This window comes from Centropristis striata, chromosome 23 (assembly GCF_030273125.1).
Source record: "Centropristis striata isolate RG_2023a ecotype Rhode Island chromosome 23, C.striata_1.0, whole genome shotgun sequence".
NCBI lineage: Eukaryota > Metazoa > Chordata > Actinopteri > Perciformes > Serranidae > Centropristis > Centropristis striata.
This window is the reverse complement of record NC_081539.1, coordinates 6,702,362-6,714,548: the sequence shown is the minus strand read 5'-3', so window position 1 is coordinate 6,714,548 and position 12,187 is coordinate 6,702,362. Positions and strand designations below refer to the sequence as shown.

Genomic DNA, 12,187 nt, shown 5'->3' with positions numbered 1-12,187 from the left:
CATTAGACCAGAAGCCCATTGTCAGACGCCTTTTATCCCAAAAGGTCGGAGATCATTAGAAACTTTGTGCAGCTTCATGAGAAACAAATGGACTGACTATGTTTAAAGATCTTTACTCCTTGAAGATATGAGGCTGAGAAATGTTTTGCATTTTTATTTGATGAAGTGCTTCAAAAGGATTGATCAATTATTAAAATGGTTGTAAATAGTGTCACTATTGTACTTTTAATACAGAGAATGTCTGGTAGTAAGAAGGGGGTGTTAAATGTTACATAAGAAAAGGCCCAGCGGTGGTAGAGCTGAAGTGACGGGTTAAACAAAGGCCTGAAGAAAAACACACACAAAACACTGTGACACCCGTCTTGTTCTTTCCCTCCCCGTCTCCGTCCTCATCACACGCACAATCCCTTCGAAAGATTCACAGTGAATGCTCTGAATTTCTCATTTCTTACACTCTCGGCTGTCTAAACTTCTAATTAAGCCTTCTCTTAACAGGTATCCCTGTGATCCTCGACACCCCTCCTCCAAGATAAGAAGACACTGATGGGTTTCAGAGAGAGACAGACGAGGAGGGAGAACGAAAAACCATGTCTATTAAATCAGTAATTAAGTAGCAGCCGGGGAGTCAATCGCAAAGGTAAAAACCAGAAGAATCCAGGGGTAGAAAAGGCGTCAAGTGTCAACCGGTGTGATTAAGTCCTTGAAGTGTAATTGCACGAGGGAATCAGGGTATTGTCGGCGTCAGAGAGGGATTTCCAGGGGTGAAGCAGGAGGGAGGGGATGGGAAATGACTGTGTGTACGCACTTCAGGTCCTGGAGCTCAGGGAGGAAGGAAGCTGGTTAGAAGCAAACAATACTTAAGTTCAAAGAATAGCACGAGGGCTGAGTGAAGGAGCTGAGTGCTCGCCGTTGATAAAGAGTACCATCTGTTGTTTATACCCCACCGTTACCTCGCGGGCATCCTCTGTGAAGAAAATGAGACAAACACATGGGAGCTGGTACAGCCATTCAAATTACAGTCCTGTTTTTCTTCTTTTACCGTCCCCCGATGAGCTCTTGGTTACCACTCGAACTTTGGTGCACGCTCATGAATTCTATTGTGCAGTTAGCAGCATCCACAAACAACATCTCAGCTCCTCCTCACTTGTTTTTCTGCACCAGATGTGGCCCGTCAAGAGAAAGCTGGAAGCCGGAAAACACTGGAAGCGGTTCAGGAGCTTTTTGGCCATCTGCCCCGCTCGTGGCAAAGGCCACAGTGAGAAAATGTTCCGAGCAAAAGGTCCGCTGCTGATTGGAACGTGTCGTGCCTCAAATCAGGCCATGTGTTTTCCGTGGTGGACGTGCTGAAAATTGAGAAGCAGGAGCGACGGGATGATCGTCATTTCCTGAGCTAAATTAAACCAGATAGATATCAGAGGTGGTGGAGGAAGTATTCAGATCCTTTAGTTACGTACGGGTACTAATACCACACTGTGAATATACTCTGTGGAGCTGCACCCTAAAGTCTGAGCCCAGCTGCCTGAAAGTAGGCATGGGGCTCAGAGGGAGACAGGGAGGGGTTTTACAGTCGTGGAAAAAATTATGAGGGCACCCTTGTTTTCTTCAATTTCATGTTCATTTTAATGCCTGGTACAACTAAAGGTATATTTGTTTGGACAAATATAATGAAAACAATAAAAAAAATAACTGATAAGAGTTTAATTTAAGCTGATATCTAGCCATTTTCCATGGTTTTCTTGATAATGATTTTGATTATTATCAAGAAAACCATGGAAAAGGTCTAGATATCAGCTCTTGAATTAAACTTTTATGAGCTATTTTTGTTGTTATGATTATATTTGTCCAAACAAATGTACCTTTGGTTGTACCATGCATTAAAATGAACAAGAAATTGAAGAAAACCATGGTCTAATAAGTTTCTATCAAAATGTTTTGCAAAAACGCGCACGTTTCCATCCACCACTGTTATATAATGATTGATGGGTTGCTCATCAAGATAATAGTAGGTGGTGCTGATTTCCAGTCTGAAAACATTGTAACATTTCAGAAGAAGAGGGTGCAACAAGATGTATTTAAAATTGGGCCAGTTGGAGCTTAAGCTGGATAAACAGCTTCTGGCAGATGAAGCAGTTGACTGGTGACCTAATGAAACTTTTTGTTAACTTGATTTAAATTACAATTTTCTCTGGTTTAAAAATGGGAAGAAACATATTGGATAGTGCATGTATACAACTCAACAAAATATATAACAGATCGTTATTTTTAGACATTTTATTGCAGAAGAGTTACATATTATACCTTTCAAAAAAAGTCCACATTTAAAGAAAAGTTTGCCTTGTCGAGTTTTTTTGTCACAAATACTTTAAGTTTACAACTTCTGTAAGCTATAGGTGTGAAACCCTTTTGCCAAGTGGTTTGTTCCTTGTATACTGCACCTGTGACTAAATGCAACTAAATGGCTTCTCCCCAGTATGGACTACCATGTGCACCTGCAGACTCGGCTTGTGGCTAAATCTTTTCTCACAAACGCTGCAACCAAATGGTTTCTCCCCAGTATGGACTCTCATGTGCACCTGTAGGTTTCTCTTGTAGGTAAATCTTTTCTCACAAACGCTGCAACCAAATGGCTTCTCCCCAGTATGGACTACCATGTGCGCCTGCAGACTCGGCTTGTAGCTAAATCTTTTCTCACAAACCCTGCAACCAAACGGTTTCTCCCCAGTATGGACTCTCATGTGCACCTGCAGATGATGCTTGTGGCTAAATCTTTTCTCACAAACGCTGCAACCATGTGGTCCCTCCCCAGTATGGACTATCATGTGCTCCTGCAGACTCGCCTTTTGGCTAAATCTTTTCTCACAAACGCTGCAAGCAAACGGTTTCTCCCCAGTATGGACTCTCATGTGCACCTTCAGATGATGCTTGTGGCTAAATTTTTTCTCACAAACGCTGCAACCATGTAGTCCCTCCCCAGTATGGACTATCATGTGCTCCTGCAGACTCGCCTTTTGGCTAAATCTTTTCTCACAAACGCTGCAAGCAAACGGTTTCTCCCCAGTATGGACTCTCATGTGCACCTGCAGGTTGCTTTTGCGGGTAAATATTTTCTCACAAACACTGCATCCAAATGGTTTCTCCCTTGTGCTAGCTGCTGCTGCTGATAGATTAATATATGGGTTCGCTGTCCTGGCTCCATCTGATCCTGCACAGTCCTCTCCGTCAGCTTCTGTTTCCACGTGTTGAGTGGAGCTGCTGGCTGGAGGCGCTTCCTCCTGACGGGTCCAGAGTTCCTCTGGTTCCTCTTTAATGTTTCGGCTGTCAGGGTTCCCCTGGTCCAGACTAGGGCTCAACACTGGAACACACACATGCAGATATTACATACTAACACTGATATCACTTGTGTCATTACTGAATGAAATAAAACAGCTTTTTGTGTTAAGTTGATTTGAATGGAAATGTCCCTTCTATTCATAATTCTAATTCTATGAATAAACATTTGATTGTTGTTTGTAGACTTTTTATATATAAACAGCTTTTTTTTTAAATGTGCATGGCTAGAAGCAGATTCAGTCTAAGACTCTCATTAACTAAAACTGGCTAAATGAATGGACTAAACTGTAAGAAACTGACTCAGATTCTGACTGAATGCTATAAAATGGTTATAAACAACAGTTAAAATGTTAAAAACCTGACTGAGATGCTCCGGTCTGGTCACAGTTTTCTCCATCAGCTTCTGTTTTGATCTGTAGATTAGCTGAGAAATGCGAGAAAACATATTACTTTAGACCCATTTTCAGGAGAATAATAAGATATATAGACGCTTAAAACAGTAGTATGAAGAAAAACATGTAAACTGATACAGTGACATTACCTGAAACTGCAGCTGAGTTGTGACTAAAATCCATAAAATGAATGTAAAGAGTGGAAATAACAAGGAAAATGTACAAACCTGATCTTTGTAATTGAGCACCAGGGTTGATAACTTCATCCAGTAGTTCCTTTAAACCAGATGGGTCCTCCTTGATATCTGCTATTTTCACAAACAGGGCAGTTATGTCTTCAGCTGCCGCGTCCAGCCGCTGTTTCACCAGCAGCCTCAGCATTTCTGTTTTTGACATGAAGCTAAAAACAACAGCAGAAGCCTTTTCTCCAGAAAAAAATGTGACTTATAAGTTAACTTATTCAATCAGCATTGAAAAGTTGTGAGAAAACAGTTTCTAACAATCACTGATGCTGTTGCTAGGTTACAACCTGGACATTCCATTTTCAGTTAGCAAGAATTTTTTTTTTTAAATTAGTATCTTATGTAACTTTATACTTCTACTCCACTTTAATTTAAAGGCAAATATTCTACTTTTTACCTCACTACATTTAGCTGATATTTTTAAGTAATTTTTCAGATCCAGATTTAACATGAAAAACATGATAAAAATTAAAGCGATTAAACTAGTATAGTTAAAATGAGCCCTACTTTGACAAGAGTAAAATGCTGCTCACATAAATGCTTCAACAATTATAATCCAATGATATATTTTAGAATATATAAAACAATCTGAGTGGGTCCATTACAACGGCGTATTAGGGCCAGGTATGAAAATAAATAAATAAATAAGGACTCGGGGGAGGGGGGTAATATTTTGAAAATGTTCTGAGCAAAAGGTCCGCTGCTGATTGGAACGTGTCGTGCCTCAAATCAGGCCATGTGTTTTCCGTGGTGGACGTGCTGAAAATTAAGAAGCAGGAGCGATGGGATGATCGTCATTTCCTGAGCTAAATTAAACCAGATAGATATCAGAGGTGGTGGAGGAAGTATTCAGATCCTTTAGTTACGTACGGGCACTAATACCACACTGTGAATATACTCTGTGGAGCTGCACCCTAAAGTCTGAGCCCAGCTGCCTGAAAGTAGGCATGGGGCTCAGAGGGAGGCAGGGAGGGGCTTTACAGTTGTGGAAAAAATTATTAGAGCACCCTTGTTTTCATCAATTTCTTGTTCATTTTAATGCCTGGTACAACTAAAGGTACATTTGTTTGGACAAATATAATGAAAACAATAAAAAATAACTGATAAGAGTTTAATTTAAGCTGATATCTAGCCATTTTCCATGGTTTTCTTGATAATGATTTTGATTATTATCAAGAAAACCATGGAAAAGGTCTAGATATCAGCTCTTAAATTAAACTTTTATGAGCTATTTTTGTTGTTATGATTATATTTGTCCAAACAAATGTACCTTTGGTTGTACCATGCATTAAAATGAACAAGAAATTGAAGGAAACCATGGTCTAATAAGTTTCTATCCAAATGTTTTGCAAAGTCGTCAATAGAAAATGCAAGTGAGCGCAAGTTTCCATCCACCACTGTTATATAATGATTGATGGGTTGCTCATCAAGATAATAGTAGGTGGTGCTGATTTTCCAGTCTGAAAACATTGTAACATTTCAGAAGAAGAGTGTGCAACAAGATGTATTTAAAATTGGGCCAGTTGGAGCTTAAGCTGGATTAACAGCTTCTGGCTGATGAAGCAGTTGACTGGTGACCTAATGAAACTTTTTGTTAACTTGATTTAAATTACAATTTTCTCTGGTTTAAAAATGGGAAGAAACATCTTGGATAGTGCATGTATACAACTCAACAAAATATATAACAGATCGTTATTTTTAGACATTTTATTGCAGAAGAGTTACATATTATACCTTTCAAAAAAAGTGCACATTTAAAGAAAAGTTTGCCTTGTCAAGTTTTTTTGTCAGAAATACTTTAAGTTTACAACATCTGTAAGCTATAGGTGTGAAACCCTTTTGCCAAGTGGTTTGTTCCTTGCATACTGCACCTGTGACTAAATATTTTTCACAACTCTGCAACTAAATGGTTTCTCCCCAGTATGGAATCTCATATGCATCTGGAGGTTGCTCTTGCGGGTAAATCTTTTCTCACAAACGCTGCAACCAAATGGCTTCTCCCCAGTATGGAATCTCATGTGCACCTGTAGGTTGCTCTTGCGGGTAAATCTTTTTTCACAAACGCTGCAACCAAATGGCTTCTCCCCAGTATGGACTACCATGTGCACCTTCAGACTCAGCTTGTGGCTAAATCTTTTCTCACAAACGCCGCAACCAAATGGTTTCTCCCCAGTATGGACTCTCATGTGCACCTTTAGGTTGTTCTTGAGGGTAAATCTTTTCTCACAAACGCTGCAAGCAAACGGTTTCTCCCCAGTATGGACTCTCATGTGCACCTGCAGATGATGCTTGTGGCTAAATCTTTTCCCACAAAAGCTGCAACCATGTGGTCCCTCCCCAGTATGGACTATCATGTGCTCCTGCAGACTCGCCTTTTGGCTAAATCTTTTCTCACAAACGCTGCAAGCAAACGGTTTCTCCCCAGTATGGACTCTCATGTGCACCTGCAGGTTGCTTTTGCGGGTAAATATTTTCTCACAAACGCTGTATCCAAATGGTTTCTCTCTTGTGCTAGCTGCTGCTGCTGATAGATTAATATATGGGTTCGCTGTCCTGGCTCCATCTGATCCTGCACAGTCCTCTACGTCAGCTTTTGTTTCCACGTGTTGAGTGGAGCTGCTGGCTGGAGGCGCTTCCTCCTGACGGGTCCAGAGTTCCTCTGGTTCCTCTTTAATGTTTCGGCTGTCAGGGTTCCCCTGGTCCAGACTAGGGCTCAATACTGGAACACACACACACAGATATTCATACTAACACTGATATCACTTGTGTCATTACTGAATGAAATAAAACAGCTTTTTGTGTTAAGTTGATTTGAATGGAAATGTCCCTTCTATTCATAATTCTAATTCTATGAATAAACATTTGATTGTTGTTTGTAGACTTTTTATATATAAACAGCATTTTTTTTAAATGTGCATGACTAGAAGCAGGTTCAGTCTTAGACTCTCATTAACTAAAACTGGCTAAATGGATGGACTAAACTGTAAGAAACTGACTCAGATTCTGACTGAATGCTATAAAATGGTTATAAACAACAGTTAAAATGTTAAAAACCTGACTGAGATGCTCCGGTCTGGTCACAGTTTTCATCATCAGCTTCTGTTTTGATCTGTAGATTAGCTGAGAAATGCGAGAAAACATATTACTTTAGACCCATTTTCAGGAGAATAATAAGATATATAGACACTTAAAACAGTAGTATGAAGAAAAATATGTAAACTGATACACTGACATTACCTGAAACTGCAGCTGAGTTGTGACTAAAATCCATAAAATGAATCTAAAGAGTGGAAATAACAAGGAAAATGTACAAACCTGATCTTTGTAATTGAGCACCAGGGTTGATAACTTCATCCAGTAGTTCCTTTAAACCAGATGGGTCCTCCTTGATATCTGCTATTTTCTCAAACAGGGCAGTTATTTCTTCAGCTGCCGTGTCCAGCCGCTGTTTCACCAGCAGCCTCAGCATTTCTGCTTTTGACATGAAGTTAAAAACAACAGCAGAAGCCTTTTCTCCAGAAAAAAATGTGACTTATAAGTTAACTTATTCAATCAGCATTGAAAAGTTGTGAGAAAACAGTTTCTAACAATCACTGATGCTGTTGCTAGGTTACAACCTGGACATTCCATTTTCAGTTAGCAAGGATTTTTTTAAAAAAATTAGTATCTTATGTAACTTTATACCTCTACTCCACTTTAATTTAAAGGCAAATATTCTACTTTTTACCTCACTACATTTAGCTGATATTTTTAAGTAATTTTTCAGATCCAGATTTAACATGAAAAACATGATGAAATTAAAGCAATTAAACTAGTATGAGCCCTACTTTGACAAGTGTTAAATGCTGCTCACATAAATGCTTCAACAATTATAACCCAATGATATATTTTAGAATATATAAAACAATCTGAGTGGCCTCATTACAACGGAGTATTAGGGCCAGGTATGAAAATAAATAAATAAATAAATAAGGACTCGGGGGAGGGGGGTAATATTTTGAAAATGTTCTGAGCAAAAGGTCCGCTGCTGATTGGAACGTGTCGTGCCTCAAATCAGGCCATGTGTTTTCCGTGGTGGACGTGCTGAAAATTAAGAAGCAGGAGTGACGCGATGTTCGTCATTTCATGAGCCAAATTAAACCAGATAGATATCAGAGGTGGTGGAGGAAGTATTCAGATCCTTTAGTTACGTACGGGCACTAATACCACACTGTGAATATACTCTGTGGAGCTGCACCCTAAAGTCTGAGCCCAGCTGCCTGAAAGTAGGCATGGGGCTCAGAGGGAGGGGCTTTTTTTACATTTTTTAGATTTGATGACATATACAGTCATGGAAAAAGTTTTTAGACCACCATTGTTTTCTTCTACTATTTCTTGTTCATTTTAATGCCTGGTACAACTAAAGGTACATTTGTTTGGACAACTTTAATGAAAACAATAAAAAAAAATAGCTTATAAGAGTTTAATTTAAGAGCTGATATCTAGACATTTTCCATGGTTTTCTTGATAATGATTTTGATTATTATCGAGAAAACCATAGAAAATGGCTAGATATCAGCTCTTAAATTAAACTCTTATGAGCTATTTTTGTTGTTATGATTATATTTGTCCAAACAAATGTACCTTTGTTTGTACCATGCAATAAAATGACCAAGAAATGAAGAAAACCATGGTCTAATATTTTTTCCCATGACTGTAGAAATCCCTACAGCCAGGTTTCTATCTAAATGTTTTGCAAAGTCGCCAATAGAAAATGCAAGTGAGTGCACGTTTCCATCCACCACTGTTATGTAATGATTGATGGGTTGCTCATCAAGATAATAGTAGGTGGTGCTGATTTTCCAATCTGAAAACATTGTAACATTTCAGAAGAAGAGGGTGCAACAAGATGTATTTAAAATTGGGCCAGTTGGAGCTTCAGCTGGATAAACAGCTTCTGGCAGATGAAGCAGTTGACTGGTGACCTAATGAAACTTTTTGTTAACTTCATTTAAATTACAAATTTCTCTGGTTTAAAAATGGGAAGAAACATCTTGGATAGTGCATGTATACAACTCAACAAAATATATAACAGATCGTTATTTTTAGACATTTTATTGCAGAAGAGTTACATATTATACCTTTCAAAAAAAGTGCACATTTAAAGAAAAGTTTGCCTTGTCGAGTTTTTTTGTCACAAATACTTTAAGTTTACAACATCTGTAAGCTATAGGTGTGAAACCCTTTTGCCAAGTGGTTTGTTCCTTGTATACTGCACCTGTGACTAAATGCAACTAAATGGTTTCTCCCCAGTATGGAATCTCATGTGCACCTGTAGGTTGCACTTGCGGGTAAATCTTTTCTCACAAACGCTGCAACCAAATGGCTTCTCCCCAGTATGGACTCTCATGTGCACCTGCAGATGATGCTTGTGGCTAAATCTTTTCTCACAAACGCTGCAACCAAATGGCTTCTCCCCAGTATGGACTACCATGTGGTCCTGCAGACTCGGCTTGTGGCTAAATCTTTTCTCACAAACGCTGCAACCAAATGGTTTCTCCCCAGTATGGACTCTCATGTGCACCCGTAGGTTGCTCTTGTGGGTAAATCTTTTCTCACAAACGCTGCAACCAAATGGTTTCTCCCCAGTATGGACTCTCATGTGCACCTGCAGATGATGCTTGTGGCTAAATCTTTTCTCACAAACGCTGCAACCAAATGGTTTCTCCCCAGTATGGACTCTCATGTGCACCTGCAGACTCGGCTTGTGGCTAAATCTTTTCTCACAAACGCTGCAACCAAATGGTTTCTCCCCAGTATGGACTCTCATGTGCACCTGCAGATGATGCTTGTGGCTAAATCTTTTCTCACAAACGCTGCAACCATGTGGTCCCTCCCCAGTATGGACTACCATGTGCGCCTGCAGACTCAGCTTGTGGCTAAATCTTTTCTCACAAACGCTGCAAGCAAACGGTTTCTCCCCAGTATGGACTCTCATGTGCACCTGCATGTTGCTTTTGCAGGTAAATATTTTCTCACAAACTCTGCATCCAAATGGTTTCTCTCTTGTGCTAGCTGCTGCTGCTGATAGATTAATATATGGGTTCGCTGTCCTGGCTCCGTCCTATCCTGCACAGTCCTCTCCGTCAGCTTCTGTTTCCACGTGTTGAGTGGAGCTGCTGGCTGGAGGCTCTTCCTCCTGACGGGTCCAGAGTTCCTCTGGTTCCTCTTTAATGTTTGGGCTTTCAGGGTTCCCCTGGTCCAGACAAGGGCTCAACACTGGAACACACACACACATGCAGATATTACATACTAACACCGATATCACTTGTGTCATTACTGAATGTAATAAAACAGCTTTTTGTGTTAAGTTGATTTGAATGGAAATGTCCATTCTATTCATAATTCTAATTCTATGATTAAATCATTTGATTGTTGTTTGTAGACTTTTTATATGTAAACAGCATTTTTTTAAATGTGCATGACAGCAGATTCAGTCTTAGACTCTCATGAAGTAAAACTGGCTAAATGGATGGACTAAACTGTAAGAAACTGACTCAGATTCTGACTGAATGCTATAAAATGGTTATAAACAACAGTTAAAATGTTAAAAACCTGACTGAGCTGCTCCGGTCTGGTCAAAGTTTTCATCATCAGCTTCTGTTTTGATCTGTAGATTAGCTGAGAAATGCGAGAAAACATATTACTTTAGACCCATTTTCAGGAGAATAATAAGATATATAGACGCTTAAAACAGTAGTATGAAGAAATGCATGTAAACTGATACAGTGACATTACCTGAAACTGCAGCTGAGTTGTGACTAAAATCCATAAAATGAATCTAAAGAGTGGAAATAACAAGGAAAATGTACAAACCTGATCTTTGTAATTGAGCACCAGGGTTGATAACTTCATCCAGTAGTTCCTTTAAACCAGATGGGTCCTCCTTGATATCTGCTATTTTCTCAAACAGGGCAGTTATTTCTTCAGCTGCCGCGTCCAGCCGCTGTTTCACCAGCAGCCTCAGCATTTCTGTTTTTGACATGAAGTTAAAAACAACAGCAGAAGCCTTTTCTCCAGAAAAAAATGTGACTTATAAGTTAACTTATTCAATCAGCATTGAAAAGTTGTGAGAAAACAGTTTCTAACAATCACTGATGCTGTTGCTAGGTTACAACCTGGACATTCCATTTTCAGTTAGCAAGTATTTTTTTTTAAATTAGTATCTTATGTAACTTTATACTTCTACTCCACTTTAATTTAAAGGCAAATATTCTACTTTTTACCTCACTACATTTAGCTGATATTTTTAAGTAATTTTTCAGATCCAGATTTAACATGAAAAACATGATGAAATTAAAGCGATTAAACTAGTATAGTTAAAATGAGCCCTACTTTGACAAGAGTAAAATGCTGCTCACATAAATGCTTCAACAATTATAATCCAATGATATATTTTAGAATATATAAAACAATCTGAGTTGGTCCATTACAACGGCGTATTAGGGCCAGGTATGAAAATAAATAAATAAATAAATAAATAAGGACTCGGGGGAGGGGGGTAATATTTTAAAAATGTTCTGAGCAAAAGGTCCGCTGCTGATTGGAACGTGTCGTGCCTCAAATCAGGCCATGTGTTTTCCGTGGTGGACGTGCTGAAAATTAAGAAGCAGGAGTGACGCGATGTTCGTCATTTCATGAGCCAAATTAAACCAGATAGATATCAGAGGTGGTGGAGGAAGTATTCAGATCCTTTAGTTACGTACGGGTACTAATACCACACTGTGAATATACTCTGTGGAGCTGCACCCTAAAGTCTGAGCCCAGCTGCCTGAAAGTAGGCATGGGGCTCGGAGGGAGGGGCTTTTTTAAATTTTTTAGATTTGATGACATATACAGTCATGGAAAAAGTTATAAGACCACCATTGTTTTCTTCTACTATTTCTTGTTCATTTTAATGCCTGGTACAACTAAAGGTACATTTGTTTGGACAACTATAATGAAAACAATAAAAAAAAAATAGCTTGTAAGAGTTTAATTTAAGAGCTGATATCTAGACATTTTCCATGGTTTTCTTGATAATGATTTTGATTATTATCGAGAAAACCATAGAAAATGGCTAGATATCAGCTCTTAAATTAAACTCTTATGAGCTATTTTTGTTGTTATGATTATATTTGTCCAAACAAATGTACCTTTGTTTGTACCATGCATTAAAATGAACAAGAAATGAAGAAAACCATG

The 12,187-nt window shown here is 38.9% G+C and overlaps 3 protein-coding genes across 3 annotated transcripts; all 3 read right to left on the bottom strand.

Moving 5' to 3' along the window:
* Positions 1-2,262: 2,262 nt before the first annotated feature.
* On the bottom strand, positions 2,263-4,291 carry LOC131961652 (gastrula zinc finger protein XlCGF8.2DB-like). The gene is made up of 3 exons (XM_059326489.1): positions 3,950-4,291; positions 3,689-3,754; positions 2,263-3,352 (listed from the first exon to the last, which is right to left on the bottom strand). Exons 1-3 carry the CDS (start codon positions 4,116-4,118, stop codon positions 2,442-2,444), a joined length of 1,146 nt encoding a protein of 381 aa, XP_059182472.1. The 5' UTR covers positions 4,119-4,291; the 3' UTR covers positions 2,263-2,441.
* A 1,365-nt stretch (positions 4,292-5,656) lies between these two features.
* On the bottom strand, positions 5,657-7,611 carry LOC131961653 (gastrula zinc finger protein XlCGF8.2DB-like). Its single transcript, XM_059326490.1, has 3 exons — positions 7,280-7,611; positions 7,019-7,084; positions 5,657-6,683 (listed from the first exon to the last, which is right to left on the bottom strand). Exons 1-3 carry the CDS (start codon positions 7,446-7,448, stop codon positions 5,842-5,844), a joined length of 1,077 nt encoding a protein of 358 aa, XP_059182473.1. The 5' UTR covers positions 7,449-7,611; the 3' UTR covers positions 5,657-5,841.
* Positions 7,612-9,048: 1,437 nt separating this feature from the next.
* On the bottom strand, positions 9,049-11,368 carry LOC131961654 (gastrula zinc finger protein XlCGF57.1-like). The gene is made up of 3 exons (XM_059326491.1): positions 10,820-11,368; positions 10,559-10,624; positions 9,049-10,222 (listed from the first exon to the last, which is right to left on the bottom strand). Exon 3 carries the CDS (start codon positions 9,951-9,953, stop codon positions 9,228-9,230), a length of 726 nt encoding a protein of 241 aa, XP_059182474.1. The 5' UTR covers positions 9,954-10,222; positions 10,559-10,624; positions 10,820-11,368; the 3' UTR covers positions 9,049-9,227.
* Between the last annotated feature and the right edge of the window lie 819 nt (positions 11,369-12,187).